The sequence below is a fragment of the Dendrobates tinctorius genome, unplaced genomic scaffold (assembly GCF_039654945.1).
Source record: "Dendrobates tinctorius isolate UK_male_01 unplaced genomic scaffold, ASM3965494v1 ptg000022l, whole genome shotgun sequence".
Classification (NCBI taxonomy): Eukaryota; Metazoa; Chordata; class Amphibia; order Anura; family Dendrobatidae; genus Dendrobates; species Dendrobates tinctorius.
In genome coordinates, this window is record NW_027361690.1 from 84,305,440 (window position 1) to 84,321,005 (window position 15,566).

At 44.0% G+C, this 15,566-nt stretch overlaps 1 protein-coding gene across 1 annotated transcript in view; it reads left to right on the forward strand.

Annotated features, from left to right (window-relative positions):
* LOC141084248 (uncharacterized) overlaps window positions 1-13,552 on the forward strand; it is a 101,507-nt gene extending 87,955 nt beyond the window's left edge. Inside the window, exon 9 of the mRNA XM_073568829.1 lies at window positions 10,417-13,552. Coding sequence (XP_073424930.1) covers window positions 10,417-11,003 — 587 coding nt within the window. The 3' untranslated portion in view covers window positions 11,004-13,552. The remainder of the gene's footprint in view (window positions 1-10,416) is intronic.
* The last annotated feature ends 2,014 nt before the right edge of the window (window positions 13,553-15,566 follow it).

The window sequence follows — 15,566 nt, forward strand, 5'->3', positions numbered from 1 at the left end:
GCAAAGGTAATGCGCCTCAGCAGGACTGAGTTTGTGGTACTTGTAGAGGTTATAGGTATAGAAAATGTAGCATCTTTTAAGATATTTTCACACTGCAACTTTTATTTCTGCCATTTTTGAGTGAAAAATGCAGGAAAAAAGCACAGAGAAAATGTGAAAAAAATTCTGTTGTTTTCAATGGAAATATGACGTTTCTAATTGACAGGTTTTGAGCATCTTGTGTATGATTCAGGCTTTTATAAATGCCAAGCTTTTACAAAGGTAACATTTACCGTACATTCTTTGTGCATTTTCAACTAGGAAGACGCTACATACTGCACAATACAGGTCAGCGAGAAGTCTAAAAGCATGCCTGTGCATCTTTTTGAACATTTTGACAGTATTTCTCCTTAAGAAGAAAAATGCTAGCGTCTTTTTCAATGTTTAATGGAATTTAAAAAAAACACTTTGGGTTTACAAAACTTCAGAGAAAAGGAGCGATGTCTGAGGCCATGTGCACACGTTGCGGATTCTGCTGCGGATCCACAGCGTTTCAGGCTCTGCGGGTCCGCAGCAGATTTAGGTGCGTTGTACAGTACCATTGTTTTCAAGGGTAAACTGAAAAACGCTGTGCACATGCTGCAGATTTTTCCGCAGCTTCAAATCCGCAGCATGTCAATTCTTTGTGTGGCATCCGCAGCGGTTTCACACCTTCTCCATTGTAGAGGTGTGAAACCGCAGGGCTAAATCGCAGGCTAATCTGCAGGTAAACTGCAGGTCTTTTGACCTGAGAATTTACCTGCGGATTTTTCCAAAAATCCGCAGGACCTCAAACTACGTGTGCACATAGCCTGAAGCGTCTTCATCTTTAAAACAGGAAAGATATATATCTTTGTACCATGTTAGCCAGTAGAGAAGAATATTTAGAATTGAGAGTTCTCAGTGGTTGATACCATCTTTTCAGTTAGCTGTAAGGTAGCGCTCACTGCCAGGGTATTGGGGAACACTCACTTGGCTGCAGATAGACCAGGTCTGGCACAGGCTTTTTCATATAACGCAGTCCATACGGTTTATTGTGCAGCATAAACCATAGCAGCATGAGGAAAACGATAACAGTCTTACAGCAGACAAAAACGAATGTTCATAGTGGAGCCCCGGCCCCTTAGACCTGTGTTCACACAGGCTGTGCTTTATCCAGCAAACAGGCTCTACAGTCTCTTAGATAATTCCCCCCTCTGTCTGGGATTACCTCTTAGCTGCTTCTCAGTCCTGACGTCCCTTTCCTCCTGGGGACTGGCCAGCACTCACAGGCTATTACACACAGGCCACACACGGTCAGCGGCTTCCACATGTGCGCATCAGGAAGGTAGCACACCTCCTAGCACGTCGGCCTTCCAGGACCTTCCACATGTACCAATCAAATCCAGGCATTCACTCATGTGACCTACCCTGGTCACCTTATATGGTCCGTAGCCACGCCCACAGCATCACATGGCTATGACCTCATTGCAGGTCCTTCACAACCACACACATAGTCTTTACTTCAAACACACGCCCCTGGGTGGGTTTGTAGGTGACTGGTCCCACCCATCTCACCAGCCACCTGGAAGCTCTCCCTATTACAGAGTAACAAAGCCTCAGCAGAATATCTGCTGATTAATAGCGGTTCCAGCTTCCATCACAAGGCCACCCACCTTGTGATACATAACGGTCATTTACCATCCTTTCCCCATTACAATAATTGATATGCCTGAGTGCATGACCCATACAGCGCCCCCTAGCTGTCACAGCGGTCACTGCACCACATAGCCATTAAAAGGTAACACATTGTAAGCTTTCGAGACTACTCAGGTCTCTTCATCAGGCATTTACTAATACAAAATCTGTGATTCTTCAGATGTATTAGTATAGCCTGATGAAGAGACCTGAGAAGTCTCAAAAGCTTGCAATATGTTACCATCTTTTCAGTTAGCCATTAAAAGGCATCAACCACTGAGAACTCTCAATTCTAAATATTCTATCTTTAAAACAGTCACTTTTTGATAGTCAAGAAAAGGCACAGTGTAAACATGCACTTAGGCTACATCCCCACCTTTAGCTTTTGGTGAGTTTGTGATGCTGCGCATTTTCACTGCATCAAAAACCGAACTTTAAGTTGCAGTAAAGTGGATGGGATTTACAGATATCTCATGCCCACTGTGGTTTTTTTTAACTCAGCATAAATGGGCCTCAAATCCACAACATATCAATCTCTCATGTTTTTTCCAGGGCTGTGGCGTTGCTAAGCCAAACGACTGACTTTTTGGCTCCTCAATTTTCTTGACTTCCGACCCCTCTGCACTGCCTCACTACTGAGCATGTATATAAAGTGCAGCACAGATTCATCTCATTCATCTTTGCAGCATATGTAATGGTATTTAACTTTTTCCAGCAACTTCACTGAGTCCTGCATGTGCCCAACCTATATCATTCATCTTTGCAGCACATATAATGGTATATGCTTTAGTTATCTCAACTCACCCTGCTTGTCCCCTTATGCTATTGAGGTCAAGTAACTTTTCAAAGTGGTTTATGATCCATGTAGGCCTGGACACTTGTTTATCTGCTAAATACATTTATTGTGTCCTGCTGTCCTAACTTAGTTTTATTGATTGCTAACAAGTAAGGAGAGGGAAAAAAAAAAGAAAAAAAAAAGGAAGATCTTAGAACTGGCCTTCTATAAATTCAGAGCTAGCCTGGGGAAGGCATTTATGCAGGGGGGCATTTATGTACATGTAATCGAAGTACATGTATCAAAGTACGCTGGCAGTTATAACATGGCAGTTAGACAAGGCAGGAGACAGGTAAGACAAATAAATCTATTCCCTGTACATTTGGACTACCACAAATATTTACCATATGCATTTGTATAATTTATATCCTGACCGCTGCATTTACACACATCCACCGCCCTGGCATTAACTCTCTACACTCTGTCCATATTGGCCCCTCACTCCTTTCCTCTCCTATGTATAGCACTCACGCTCTTTTCACATTGCTACACAGCACAGATCCATTCAGTCCCACCATTCAACATCAGAGACGCTCTCACAAATCACTTAACCATCTGCTCACTCTTTCTATCCTCCTAGTCGCATGAGACATTGCTCCCAACCCTGGTCCCCCATGTTATAGAAAGTCAAACCCCCCAACTGCTACACTCAGAAACCCCTCTAATCTTATTAATATTCCCTGCATGCCATCTGTCTCTCTTAATTGTGCCCTTTGAAATTCTGGCTCAGTGTGTAACAAACTCTCCTTCATTCATGACTTCTTCCTTTCTAATTCTCTTAACCTTCTGGCTCTTACTGAAACCTGGATCCAGCAGTCAGACACTACCGCTGCTGCTTTCATATGGTGGACTACACTTCTCTCATACCCCAAGATCAGACAATAGAGCAGGTGGAGGCGTTGGTCTGCTCCTATCACCAAAATGTACCTTTCAGGTTATCCCTCAAGTACCCTCACTTGTCTTCCCTTCTTTTGAGGTCCATGCCGTCAGACTCTACACCCCCTTCTCCATGCAAGTGGCGGTGATGTATCCTCCTCCCATCAGGTCCTGGATCATTTTGCCACTTGGCTTCCATATTTTCTCTCCTGTGACATCCCTCCCCTCATCATGGGTGATTTCAACATCCCCATTGCTCTTCCCCTCTCCCCATCTGCTACTCACCTTTTATCTCTAACCTCCTTGTTTGGCCTTTTGAAGCTTACTAATTCTCCAACGCATGAAGACGGAAACAACCCTCGACTTTGTCTTCTCTCGGCTTTGTGCAGTGGATGATTTTGCAAACTCCCCTCTCCCGCTCTCTGACCACAACCTTCTTTCATTTTCTATCAAGAACTCCCAGGCTGCTCAGGTCACCCCCACTGTCCGTATTTATAGAAACATACAGGCCATTAATACCCAGAAACTTATGAAGAACTTGCTGTCTTTATTGGCCCCTATCTCCCCCCTCTCATGTCCTCATTCTGAATTGAAGCATTACAATGAAACACATCAAAGTGCCCTGGATGAATTTGCACCTCCTATACTTAGAACACCACAACACAGACGGCGACAACCCTGGCACACCCTGCAAACACATTTCCTGCAGCGGTGCTCCAGGTGCGCCGAACGTTGTCTGGAGAAAATCCAACCTACCCTAAGATTTCATCCATTATAATTTTATGCTTCGAACATACAACACTGCCCTTCACCTCTCAAAACAAACCTATTTCAACGCCCTCATCACCTCACTGTCCAGTAACCCTAAATGTCTCTTTGACACTTTTCATTCTCTACTCAACCCAAGAGTACAGGCCCCAACCACGGAGCTTTGAGCTGACGATCTGGCCAATTACTTCAAAGAAAAAATTGACCAGATCAAACAGGAAATTATCTCCCAATCACCTCATACCATGCACTGTCCTCCCTCCCCCACTGCATCTAGCTCACTCTGATTTTGAACCAGTCACAGAAGAAGAAGTAAGCAGGCTCCTTGCATCTTCTCGCCCAATCACTTGCACCAGTGACCCATTTCCGTCACATCTACTCCAGTCCCTCTCCCCTGCTGTCACCCCTCACCTAACTAAAATATTTAACCTCTCTTTTCTGGTATCTTTCCCGCCTCATTTAAGCATGCCATCATACATCCACTACTTAAAAAACCATCCCTCGACCAAAACTGTGCCGCTAACTATAGACCTGTCTCTAATCTTCCCTTCAGCTCTAAACTCCTGGAACGCCTGGTCCACTCCCGTCTTATCTGCTATCTCTTTGATAACTCTCTTCTCGACCCTCTCCAATCCGGTTTCCACTCTTTACACTCTACTGAAACTGCCCTCACTAAAGTCTCTAATGATCTTCTAACAGCTAAATCAAATGGTCATTACTCCATGCTAATTCTCTTGGCTCTCTCTGCAGCTTTCGACACTGTGGATCATCAGCTCCTCCTCACTATGCTCCGTTCCATTGGCCTCAAGGACACTGTTCTCTTCTGGTTCTCCTCCTATCTCTCTGACCGCTCCTTTTCTGTATCTTTTGCTGGCTTCTTCTCCTCTCATCTTCCCCTTACTGTTGGGGTTCCTCAAGGATCAGTCCTAGGCCCCCTCCTCTTCTCTTTGTACACTGGCCCTATTGGTCAAACAATCAGTAGATTTAGTTTCCAGTACCATCTGTATGCTGATGACACCCAAATATATGCTTCTTCTCCTGACATCACGCCTGCCTTTCTAGAAAACACCAGCGATTGTCTAAACGCTGTGTCTAACATCATGTCCTCACTATATCTGAAACTGAACCTGTCAAAGACTGAACTCCTTGTGTTTCCTCCCTCTACTAATGCACCTATACCAGACATTGCCATTTCCTTGTGTGGCTCCACTATTACTCCCCAGCAACATGCCCGCTGTCTTGGGGTCATACTTGACTCCGAGCTTTCCTTTGTCCCCCACATACGATCACTGGCTCAAAAACATTTCTAGAATTCGACCTTTTCTTACTTTTGACTCCGCAAAAACTATTACTGTTTCTCTTATTCATTCTCGTCTCGACTACTGTAACTCTATTCTAATCGGTCTCCCTCTTACCAAACTCTCCCCCCTCCACTCTGTCTTGAATGCTGATGCCAGGATCATATTCCTCGCCAATCATTATACCGATGCCTCTACATTGTGCCAGTCATTACACTGGCTACCCATCCAGTCCAGAATCCAGTACAAACTTATTAACCTCACCCACAAAGCTCTTCATGGCTCAGCACCACCCTACATCTCCTCCCTTGTTTCAGTATACCATCCTACCCGCGCCCTCCGTTCTGCTGATGACCTGAGGTTAGCATCCTCCATAATCAGAACCTCCCACTCCCGTCTCCAAGACTATACACGCGCTGCACCAATTCTTGGAATGCACTTCCCAGGTCAATACGATTAGTCCCCAATCCCCACAATTTTAAGCGTGCCCTGAAAACGCATTTATTCAGACTGGCCTACCACCTCAACACATTAACCTATTCTATCCATGCGTGGCACAGCCAAACGTTTTTACCATAACCAGGTTCCCCGCATCATGTTAACACATGCTTTATGCATCCATTAGCCCTCTGTGTCTGTACTGTTACACACTTAACATTATGGCTGGTCCATACAATCAGGGCAACTGTTACCACCCACCTTTCGTGTCTCCCTTTTTTTTTTTCCTCATAGATCGTAAGCTTGCGAGCAGGGCCCTAATTCCTCTTGGTATCTGTTATGATCTATGTGATTATTGTTATGCTGCAATGTCTATCCTCTGAAATTTAAAAGTGCTGAAGAATATGTCGGCGCTATAGAAATAAAATGTATTATTATTATTATCTCCGACCCCACAGCACTGGTCACTACTGAGCATGTGCAGAACAGATTCATCTCATCTATGACTCCACAGCCCTGGTCACTACTGAGCATGTACATAAAGTGCAGCACAGATTCATCTCATCTACGAACCCACAGCACTGGTCACTACTGAGCATGTACATACAGTGCAGCACAGATTCATCTCATCTACGACCCCACAGCACTGGTCTCTACTGAGCGTGGACAAAGTGCAGCACAGATTCATCTCATCTCCGACCCCACACCAATGGTCACTACTGAGCATGTGCATAAAGTGCAGCACAGATTCATCTCATCTACAACTCCACAGCACTGGTCACTACTGAGCATGTACATAAAGTGCACCACAGATTCATCTAATCTACAACCCCACAGCACTGGTCACTACTGAGCATGTACATAAAGTGCAGCACAGATTCATCTCATCTATGACTCCACAGCACTGGTCACTACTGAGCATGTGCATAAAGTGCAGCACAGATTCATCTCATCTCATCTACAACTCCACAGCCCTGGTCACTACTGAGCATGTACATAAAGTGCAGCACAGATTCATCTCATCTACGACCCCACAGCACTGGTCACTACTGAGCATGTGCATAAAGTGCAGCACAGATTCATCTCATCTATGACTCCACAGCACTGGTCACTACTGAGCATGTGCATAAAGTGCAGCACAGATTCATCTCATCTATGACTCCACAGCACTGGTCACTACTGAGCATGTACATAAAGTACTGCACAGATTTATCTCATCTATGACTCCACAGCACTAGTCACTACTGAGCATGTACATAAAGTGCAGCACAGATTCATCTACGACCCCACAGCACTGGTCACTACTGAGCATGTGCATTAAGTGCAGCACAGATTCATCTCATCTACGACTCCACAGCCCTGGTCACTACTGAGCATGTACATAAAGTGCAGCAGAGATTCATCTCATCTACGACCCCACAGCACTGGTCACTACTGAGCATGTACATAAAGTACAGCACAGATTTATCTCATCTATGACTCCACAGCACTGGTCACTACTGAGCATGTGCATAAAGTGCAGCACAGATTCATCTACTACCCCACAGCACTGGTCACTACTGAGCATGTGCATTAAGTGCAGCACAGATTCATCTCATCTACGACTCCACAGCCCTGTTCACTACTGAGCATGTACATAAAGGGGCAGCACAGAGTCATCTCATCTATGACTCCACAGCACTGGTCACTACTGAGCATGTGCATAAAGTGCAGCACAGATTCATCTACGACCCCACAGCACTGGTCACTACTGAGCATGTACATAAAGGGGCAGCACAGATTCATCTTATCTCTGACCCCACAGCACTGGTCACTACTGAGCATGTACATAAAGTGCAGCACAGATTCATCTCATCTCTGACCCCACAGCACTGGTCACTACTGAGCATGTACATAAAGTGCAGCACAGATTCATCTCATCTCTGACCCCACAGCACTGGTCACTACTGAGCATGTACATAATTATTATGAAAACATTTACAGCACGTCCTGCCCGAACTACTGAACCCAATTTATTACATATTTTATACAGACTCAAACTCCGACTCCACAGCCCTGTTGTTTTCTGTGCAGATTTTCCCCATAGAATTGCAATAGGTGTGAAATTCTGTAGGTAAAAAACACACATGCGTTTTAATTGCGTTTCTGCAGCAGAAACACATAAAAAATGCATGTAATCCACGCATAAAGTCTATTAAAAGTTTTGACAGAGTCAAATACCAGGAAGTATCAAAAACAAAGCAGCTTTATTTAAAGCATGACATACCAAATAATAGATACAGAAATGGTGCAGAAATTCTGCATATCAAAAACGCACCAAAAGCTGATGAGTGTGAAGGTAATCTTAGTTTTATAATCACTGCAGAAACTGAAGTTTAATGAAATATGCTAATAGGATGCTCCGTACACCCTGGGTGTGGCCAAGAGACTCATAGCCGCATGTTGTCCTCTAACTTGGCATGCACCCACCTCCCTCACTGGTGATTGACAACTCTGACCTACCCGAGTTTTCTCTGCAGACAGCTCTCGCTCCAGGTAAGCCAGTCCTGTGAATAGTCAGGGAGGGAGGTGGGGTATGCAAAAACCATTGTGCGGAATGATAGCACAAGTCTGGTGACCACACCCAGGGGGCACAGAGCAACCTAGCTGGCATATTTGATTCAGTTTCCGCAGAACACAGGCAACATTGAGAACACTATGGCTCGGGTCACATGACCATAAGTACTCTCATCCGAGAGGATAGAGTCGATCAGTGATCAACTGATCAGTGGGTGACCATAGTGGGATCCGATTTACTCGCATGAGGAGAAGATGGAGAAAAAAAATTCTCCATCTTCTCTATTGTGTCAGTACACAGAAATCGTACTGTCCTAGATGTCATCCCAGTGCAGTGTTTCCCAAGAACTTATTGTCTTGCATGGCCGGGTGTGATCTGAATATCAGATCACACTCGGGCATGCTGTGATTGTTTTCTTCGGGCCAGCTCTGTCTGAGGAAAAAAATCAGACGTATGCACAGACCTATAGAATAACATTGGTCCGAGTGCGATCCGATGTTTTGACAGATCGCACTCGAACGTAAAATAAGCTGGTGTTAGCGAGCCGTAAGAGAAGAGTCAGACGGCTGTATAACTCCGACGAGGTTCGCAACGCAATGCTCAGACTGGCCGCTGGCTCTCCTGACCCGTGCGTGACAGCTGCTGTATGAATAATGAATAAGTAATGTAGAGAAGATTTTTTTTCCTTCCTGCTGTATCCATATCTGGCTTTTTAAAAAAAAAAAAAAAAAAAATAACAAAAACAAATGTAACAATTTAAAAGAAAAAATGCAGTATGTGAAACCAATCAAAGGGTACGTGTACACTGAGTCATTTCGCTGAGTTTTGAGTTAACAAGGATTTTAGAGTGTTTTATCTCCAAAAATTCAGCAAAAAGACTGTGTGACCATACCCTTAGGCCACGCTCGCACTTTCAGTATTTGGTCACTATTTTACCTCAGTATCTCTAAATAGTAATTACCGAATAACGGCATCGGGAACCCGCATACCTGGAGCGCTCCTGATGATCAGCTGATCGGCGCCGCAGCTGCATGTGTCGCGGCGGTGTGACAGTCACAACACATGCATGGAGAGCCTGTTTGTTGTGCTCCAGGTATCCAGGATACCAAGGCAGCTAATCGGATAAGCTCTTATTCGAAGCTATTCGATTATCCTTATTTGTAAGCCAAAACCAGGAGTGGGTAATAAATGCAGAAGTGGTGACGTGTTTCTATTACACTTTTCCTCTGATTGCTCCACTCCTGGTTTTGGCTTACAAATTTTACTGAGGTAAAATACTGACCAAATACTGAACGTATCCATGTGGCCTTAGGCTATGTTCACGTGCAACTCTTTTTTATGCAACTTAACAGCTGCACTTTTACAGTCCCAGCAAAATCTGAGATTTCAGAAATCTAATGCACACGTTTGTTTGTTTTTTGTGTACTTGTCTGAATTTGAGAACTGCAGCATTGATAAAAGTAAGAAGTAAGAAAAACGTTGCAAAAAAAAATGTTTTTGCGTAGTTTGCATTGTGTTTTTTAACCAGTTTTGGTGAATAAAACTAACTTTATTAAACACGTACCCTAAGACAAGTCACACGTGATCTGCACCCAAAAAAACGCTGCATTTTTACCGCAGAAAGAACGCTGCATGCGAACATAGCCATATGGTGTTTTCCCACATTATTCTAGGAAAAAGGGCTACAATTTTTTTCTGTCATTTGTTGGCTGTATGGTTCAGTTCAGACAACCGTACCGAAACTCAAGCAAATTGTAGAAGCGACTGACAGGTTACTGTGCAGGAACGTCTTTTCTGAGGTTGTTTTTTTTTTTTTTCACTTGCGGTCTTGGTAAAGACAAACATTGGTGATCCTTATCACCTGAATAGAAATGAGCTGCATCCATGAATATTATGCCATCTATTTTTCCTATTCAGATATTCACATATTTCTATATTATTCCCAGCAGATGGATACAACATCAGGAATAACCCGGAAGACCAACCTATTTTATCTCTAGATTGTAAGGTCAAAGAGGAACCGGGAGAAAGTTCTAATTTTCCAAATATACATCCAGTCCTTCAAGACGCCAATACAAATAGTGATCCTTCTTATGGTAAGGAGCGTTCTCCCGATGAGTGTGATACTGCCGTCTGTAGTGCAGCTCCTGAAAGAGAGAAAGTCTTCCCCTGGCTGGAGTGCGATCAATTCACTCAGGACTCCGAGCTTTTGGCACATCAGAGAAGTCACACAGATGGAAAACTGTTTTCATGTTCTCACTGTGGGAAAAGTTTTACTGCAAAATCCAACCTCATTCAGCATGAGAGAATCCACTCGGATGAGAAACGCTTTATATGTGCAGTCTGCGGAAGAGGCTTTATCCGAAAAGCCGATCTGATCAAACACCTGCGGATTCACACAGGAGAGAAGCCTTTTCATTGTATTGAGTGCGGGAAATGCTTTACCCAGAATTCAGCTCTTTTAAGACATAAAAGATGTTCACATAGAGACAAAACCCTCTACACGTTCAAAATGTGGAACATGCTTTACACATAGTCCTTCACTTAAAGGCTACCTGTTGGTAAGAATATTCCTGAAGTACTATAGTATAGAGCAAGGTAAGACATGTCTAAGGATACCTGTTTTGTCGTCATCTGGCACTCTGTTGGGCAGAAATTTGTTACAGTATTTATTAATATGCAAATTAGGCCCGCAAGTGCACCGCTAGCCATATCTATGCACTTGCAATCTTTGTCTCATCTTTTCCCCACTTTCATTTCCCACACCACATCACTTCTCCTCTAAACAGTCAATCAAGAAGCAGGATTGACGCTAGTTTAGAGAAGTGATGAAGAGCGGAGTACTGCAAGTGCACAGATACTCCCACCAGTGCACTTGTGGGCAAAATTGATGACAAAGTAGGTATCCTTGGAAATGTTTTACCTTGCCCATCCTGCAGAGCCTCAAGTTTCTGAGGCACATTGTATCTAATAAGTTCACTTTAATAAGCATCCGAAGACTCACTACAAGGAGGAACGTGGACCACAAGTCACATGTATTAACTGTTGTGTGGCACAGGAATAAATACTGTAGAATTAGTTAAAAATGTAATACATTGGGATAGACTTGCTATTAGAAACCAGCAGGCCAAAATGGTCTTATAACAGCAAGAGCAGAAATCTGACTTAGTAGTAGCAACCACTCCAGCTTTTTTATTTCTTGTTTTGCACTAGTATAAATGAAAAGCCTAAAGGGGCAGTCGAGGTAGATACAGGTGGTGTTCATAAATGTACTTTGATTCATGCCTTTTCAGAACTCCCATAAAAGTGAATTGTCACCACTTCCTTCACAGCAACGCAAGACGGGACCCTCTTCTAGACGACTATTCGAGTCTCATCCCTGGGACCCACACCTATTAGTCATTTATGGCATATCCTACGAACATGCCATAAATCTCTGAGATGGGAATACTACTTTAAGGTTAGGGTTATATGATTCTAGATAAGAAACTAATATTTTGAAACAAGTCACACGACCCAAAACTTTCTGCTACTTACTGTTGGTGGGGTGTTTTAGAACTTCAATTTTGCTGCAAACAAATGATCAAATCTCAGAAGGGTTGTTATTCCATTGCGGCTCGTGTTGGTGTCTGTGGAGGAAAATTTGTTTGCAACCAAAACATCCAATGTTATGGGATTTTTTTGTGACAATGTGGTTCACATGTCATCTGTGGATGCGTTGTTCCAATTAAGTGCTGCGATCTTCATCGTATGTAACTAGCATCACAGAGCAGCCCTCGCCCTAACGCCACCATATACAGTAGACTAAAGTTGTCCAATAACAGTGGGATAGGCCAACAAGTTGCCACCCATTACCTTGTGTGGGGCCTTCATACTCCTTGAACTGCAAAAGTAGGACCATTGTCTGGAACAACATTTAACTGCTAATAGTCCAGGATAATCCAGGTTTTTCAGATTATCCAATTTTGTGCTTTTATTCGGATGATAAAGTGGTTTTCTACTAATAATTATAATCTTGTTCGTGAGTACTGGCCAGTGTACACGTATAGATGGTTGCTCCTGTTAGCCTCTACGTCATTCAGCCGTATGCTCACCAGTTTTCCATGACTGGATGAGCACTGGATCGTGTTTGCATGTGCCTTGAGACCATGGCCATGGTTTCAGTGGCGGGCACATCACAACATAACGTATTGAGAGATCAGTTGTTTGTGCCTCTATTTGATAAGGGCCCTTCCTTTTTGTCCACTTTGTTCCGCCTCTTGTACGGAAATGTTCAATGCTGCCTCACCTCTTTATGTCTGTATGGCAGTGTCCTCACAGGACTCCATCAGAACAGACCATAGCTCAATAAGAACAGTTGGGAGGTGAAGACCTAGACAGCTATGCCAGAGTTCCAGGTGCCTTTTTGGAAGGAGCAGTTTCATCTCCCAGGATGGAGCAGAGGGAGTGTTTTTTTGCAGGGCTCAGGAGAGGTTATAGAGTTGACAAGGTGTGAATAATGTGACGGACACCCCTTCCAGCAAACTAAGTAAATTAGGGAGCACTACGGACACATAACATGTGGGAAACTGGTCACTGGTTAGAACGGTGCAGAAGCTGATGGAAGGAACCATCCCTATGTTAATACACTGGCAAATATTATCCAATAGGATATTAATCTAATATATACTTACCTTATAATGGCTTCACATCCTGTTCCGTCCAGATGTGTCCGGATCCCAGAATTCTAAGCGGCGGAAGTTCACCGACCGCCATTTTGGGACACCCAAGTGATCGGTGTCTCAATATGGAAACTGCTGGTGGTACCAGCCTCTTGCGCGGTACCACCAGTGGAACATCGCCCCACCATACACACACACGAGGAGCGCATGCGCAGTTTTATTGTGACTGCCGATATCTGTCTGCACAAAGATGACAGTGGTCTGATTTACTGCGCCTGTGCGAATTTCATGCAGGCGCAGTGAATCATTCGGCTGATCCCGGCGGCAGATGCGTAACATGTCTACAGGCAGAGGAAGCCGGTCACATTAAAGGGGTTTTCCCCATGAACGAAAGTTCATTTTAAAAATCATCTGTGTCTGACCATGTACGGAGCATACCACATCTCCTGGGCAGGGGAGGAAGCAAAAGACAATACTGACATTACAGCAGGGGACCACACAGTATTCATTTTGTGAGGTAAAATATTTCATTGACTGTTTTTAAACAATATTTTACCTCACAAAATGTATCCTCTGCGATCTCCTGCTGTAATGTCAGTATTGTCTTTTGCTTCCTCCCCTGCCCAGGAGCTGAGGTATGTTCTGTACACGGACAGACACAGACAATTTTTAAAATGAACTTTTGTTTATAGGAAAACCCCTTTAAATAGAAATTCCTGCTGACATGCTGTGCATTGGCTGTTTAGTGATGGGGTACACAGTTCAAACAATAGATGACACGAGAGGAGAAGACAGCAGATGGGGGAGAGAGAAAGCGCACAGGGGGAAGACAGCTCAAACGGGACAGCACATGAGGGGAGAGCACAGGAAGGAGAGAGACAGCAGACAAGGGGGATAGCACATGGGGTAGACAGGTCAAAGAGGAGAGCACAGACGGGAGAAGTCAGCACATGAGGAAAGAGAGAGTGGATAGGTGGGTGAGCACATGGGGGGAGAGATTCTCAACGCTGCAACTGCCCCCATCGTGAAATTACTGCCCTCCCGATGCGGTCATCGGGCCTCCATCTAGTATTTAAATAAATATAGATATTAAATATATAATAAATAACATTTCAGCGGAAAACCCCTTTAAAGGGAATCTGTCAGCTTGATTTCATCCTCCAAACTGTTAATATGTGCATGTAGCTCTAGCCAAGAAAAGTCTATCCTTTCCTTACCTAGCTAGTCCATTCCTCCATTACCAAGAAATCACCACTAGAAGTGACTGAAGTGCTTTGGGTGTGAAAAAGCACTTCCCAAGCCTCTGTCATTCTAGCTCTATTCCCTTCTCAGTGCCACTTTCTCCGACGTGACTGAGTTCTCCTTTTCTGTGTGCCTTCCATCAAGTCCAAGCTGGACCGGGGAGTAGAGCTCGGATGATAGATGCTTGGGAAGTGCTTTGTTACGCCCAAAGCACTTCATTTGCATATTGATACAAACAGCGATTTATTGGTAACAGAGGAATGGACTGGGTAGTTGAAGGTATGGATGAACTTGTCTTTCCTAGAGCTATGTGCACAGTTTGGGGGTAAAATCCAGCTAACAGATTCCTCTTTATTTAAAAAAAAAAAAAAAACACTCAGAACAAGAGTTTTGGCTTCCATTAAATTAAACTCAACCATCCACAACATTTTTAAATAATCTTTGATTGAGACTATAATTTCTTATAGTCTTAGGGTACCGTTACACTTAGCGATGCACCAGCGATCCCGACAACGATATGGATCGCTGGTGCATCGCTAAGTGGTCGCTAGTGAGCTGCCACACAGGCAGATCTCACCAGCGACATAGCAGCGGTCGGGGGTCGCTACTTACCTGTCAGACGCGGCGATCCTGACGTCCTCCCGCCCGCGTCCACGCGTCGCTCGTCGGCGCAACCGGAAGCCCAGCAGGAAGTGACCGACGAGAAATGATCCAGTACGTTCTTGCACGACCAACGATGAGCAGCGGGGGAGCCGGTCGGAGGTAAGTATCAGACACAGCGATATCGCTAGCAATATCGCTGCTACGTCACAAAAATCGGTGACGTTACAGCGATATTGCTAGCGATATCGCTATGTGTAACGGGGGCTTTATAATGTATTTCAGTGCCAAAATAGCTTTGCTGTATTTACTAAACCTGAGTGTTAATGATTCCCTTGTTATAGATTGGTTCCTTTTCTTGGTACGGTACGTCCTTCCAGGTTTCTAGTCGATTTCCGATATGGATTTTTAGCTATTTATTTTCATAGAATTGTATGTATATGTAAGTAAGTAGTAATTGAGCAGGGTATTTTAAGTCACTGAGTCTCTTTAGATAAATCTTTCAGTATGGCTGCTACTATCAGAAGCACTGTTCTTACATGCAGCAGATCTCACACCACTGAAAGAAGCAGCATGAAATAAAGGCTGATGAACGT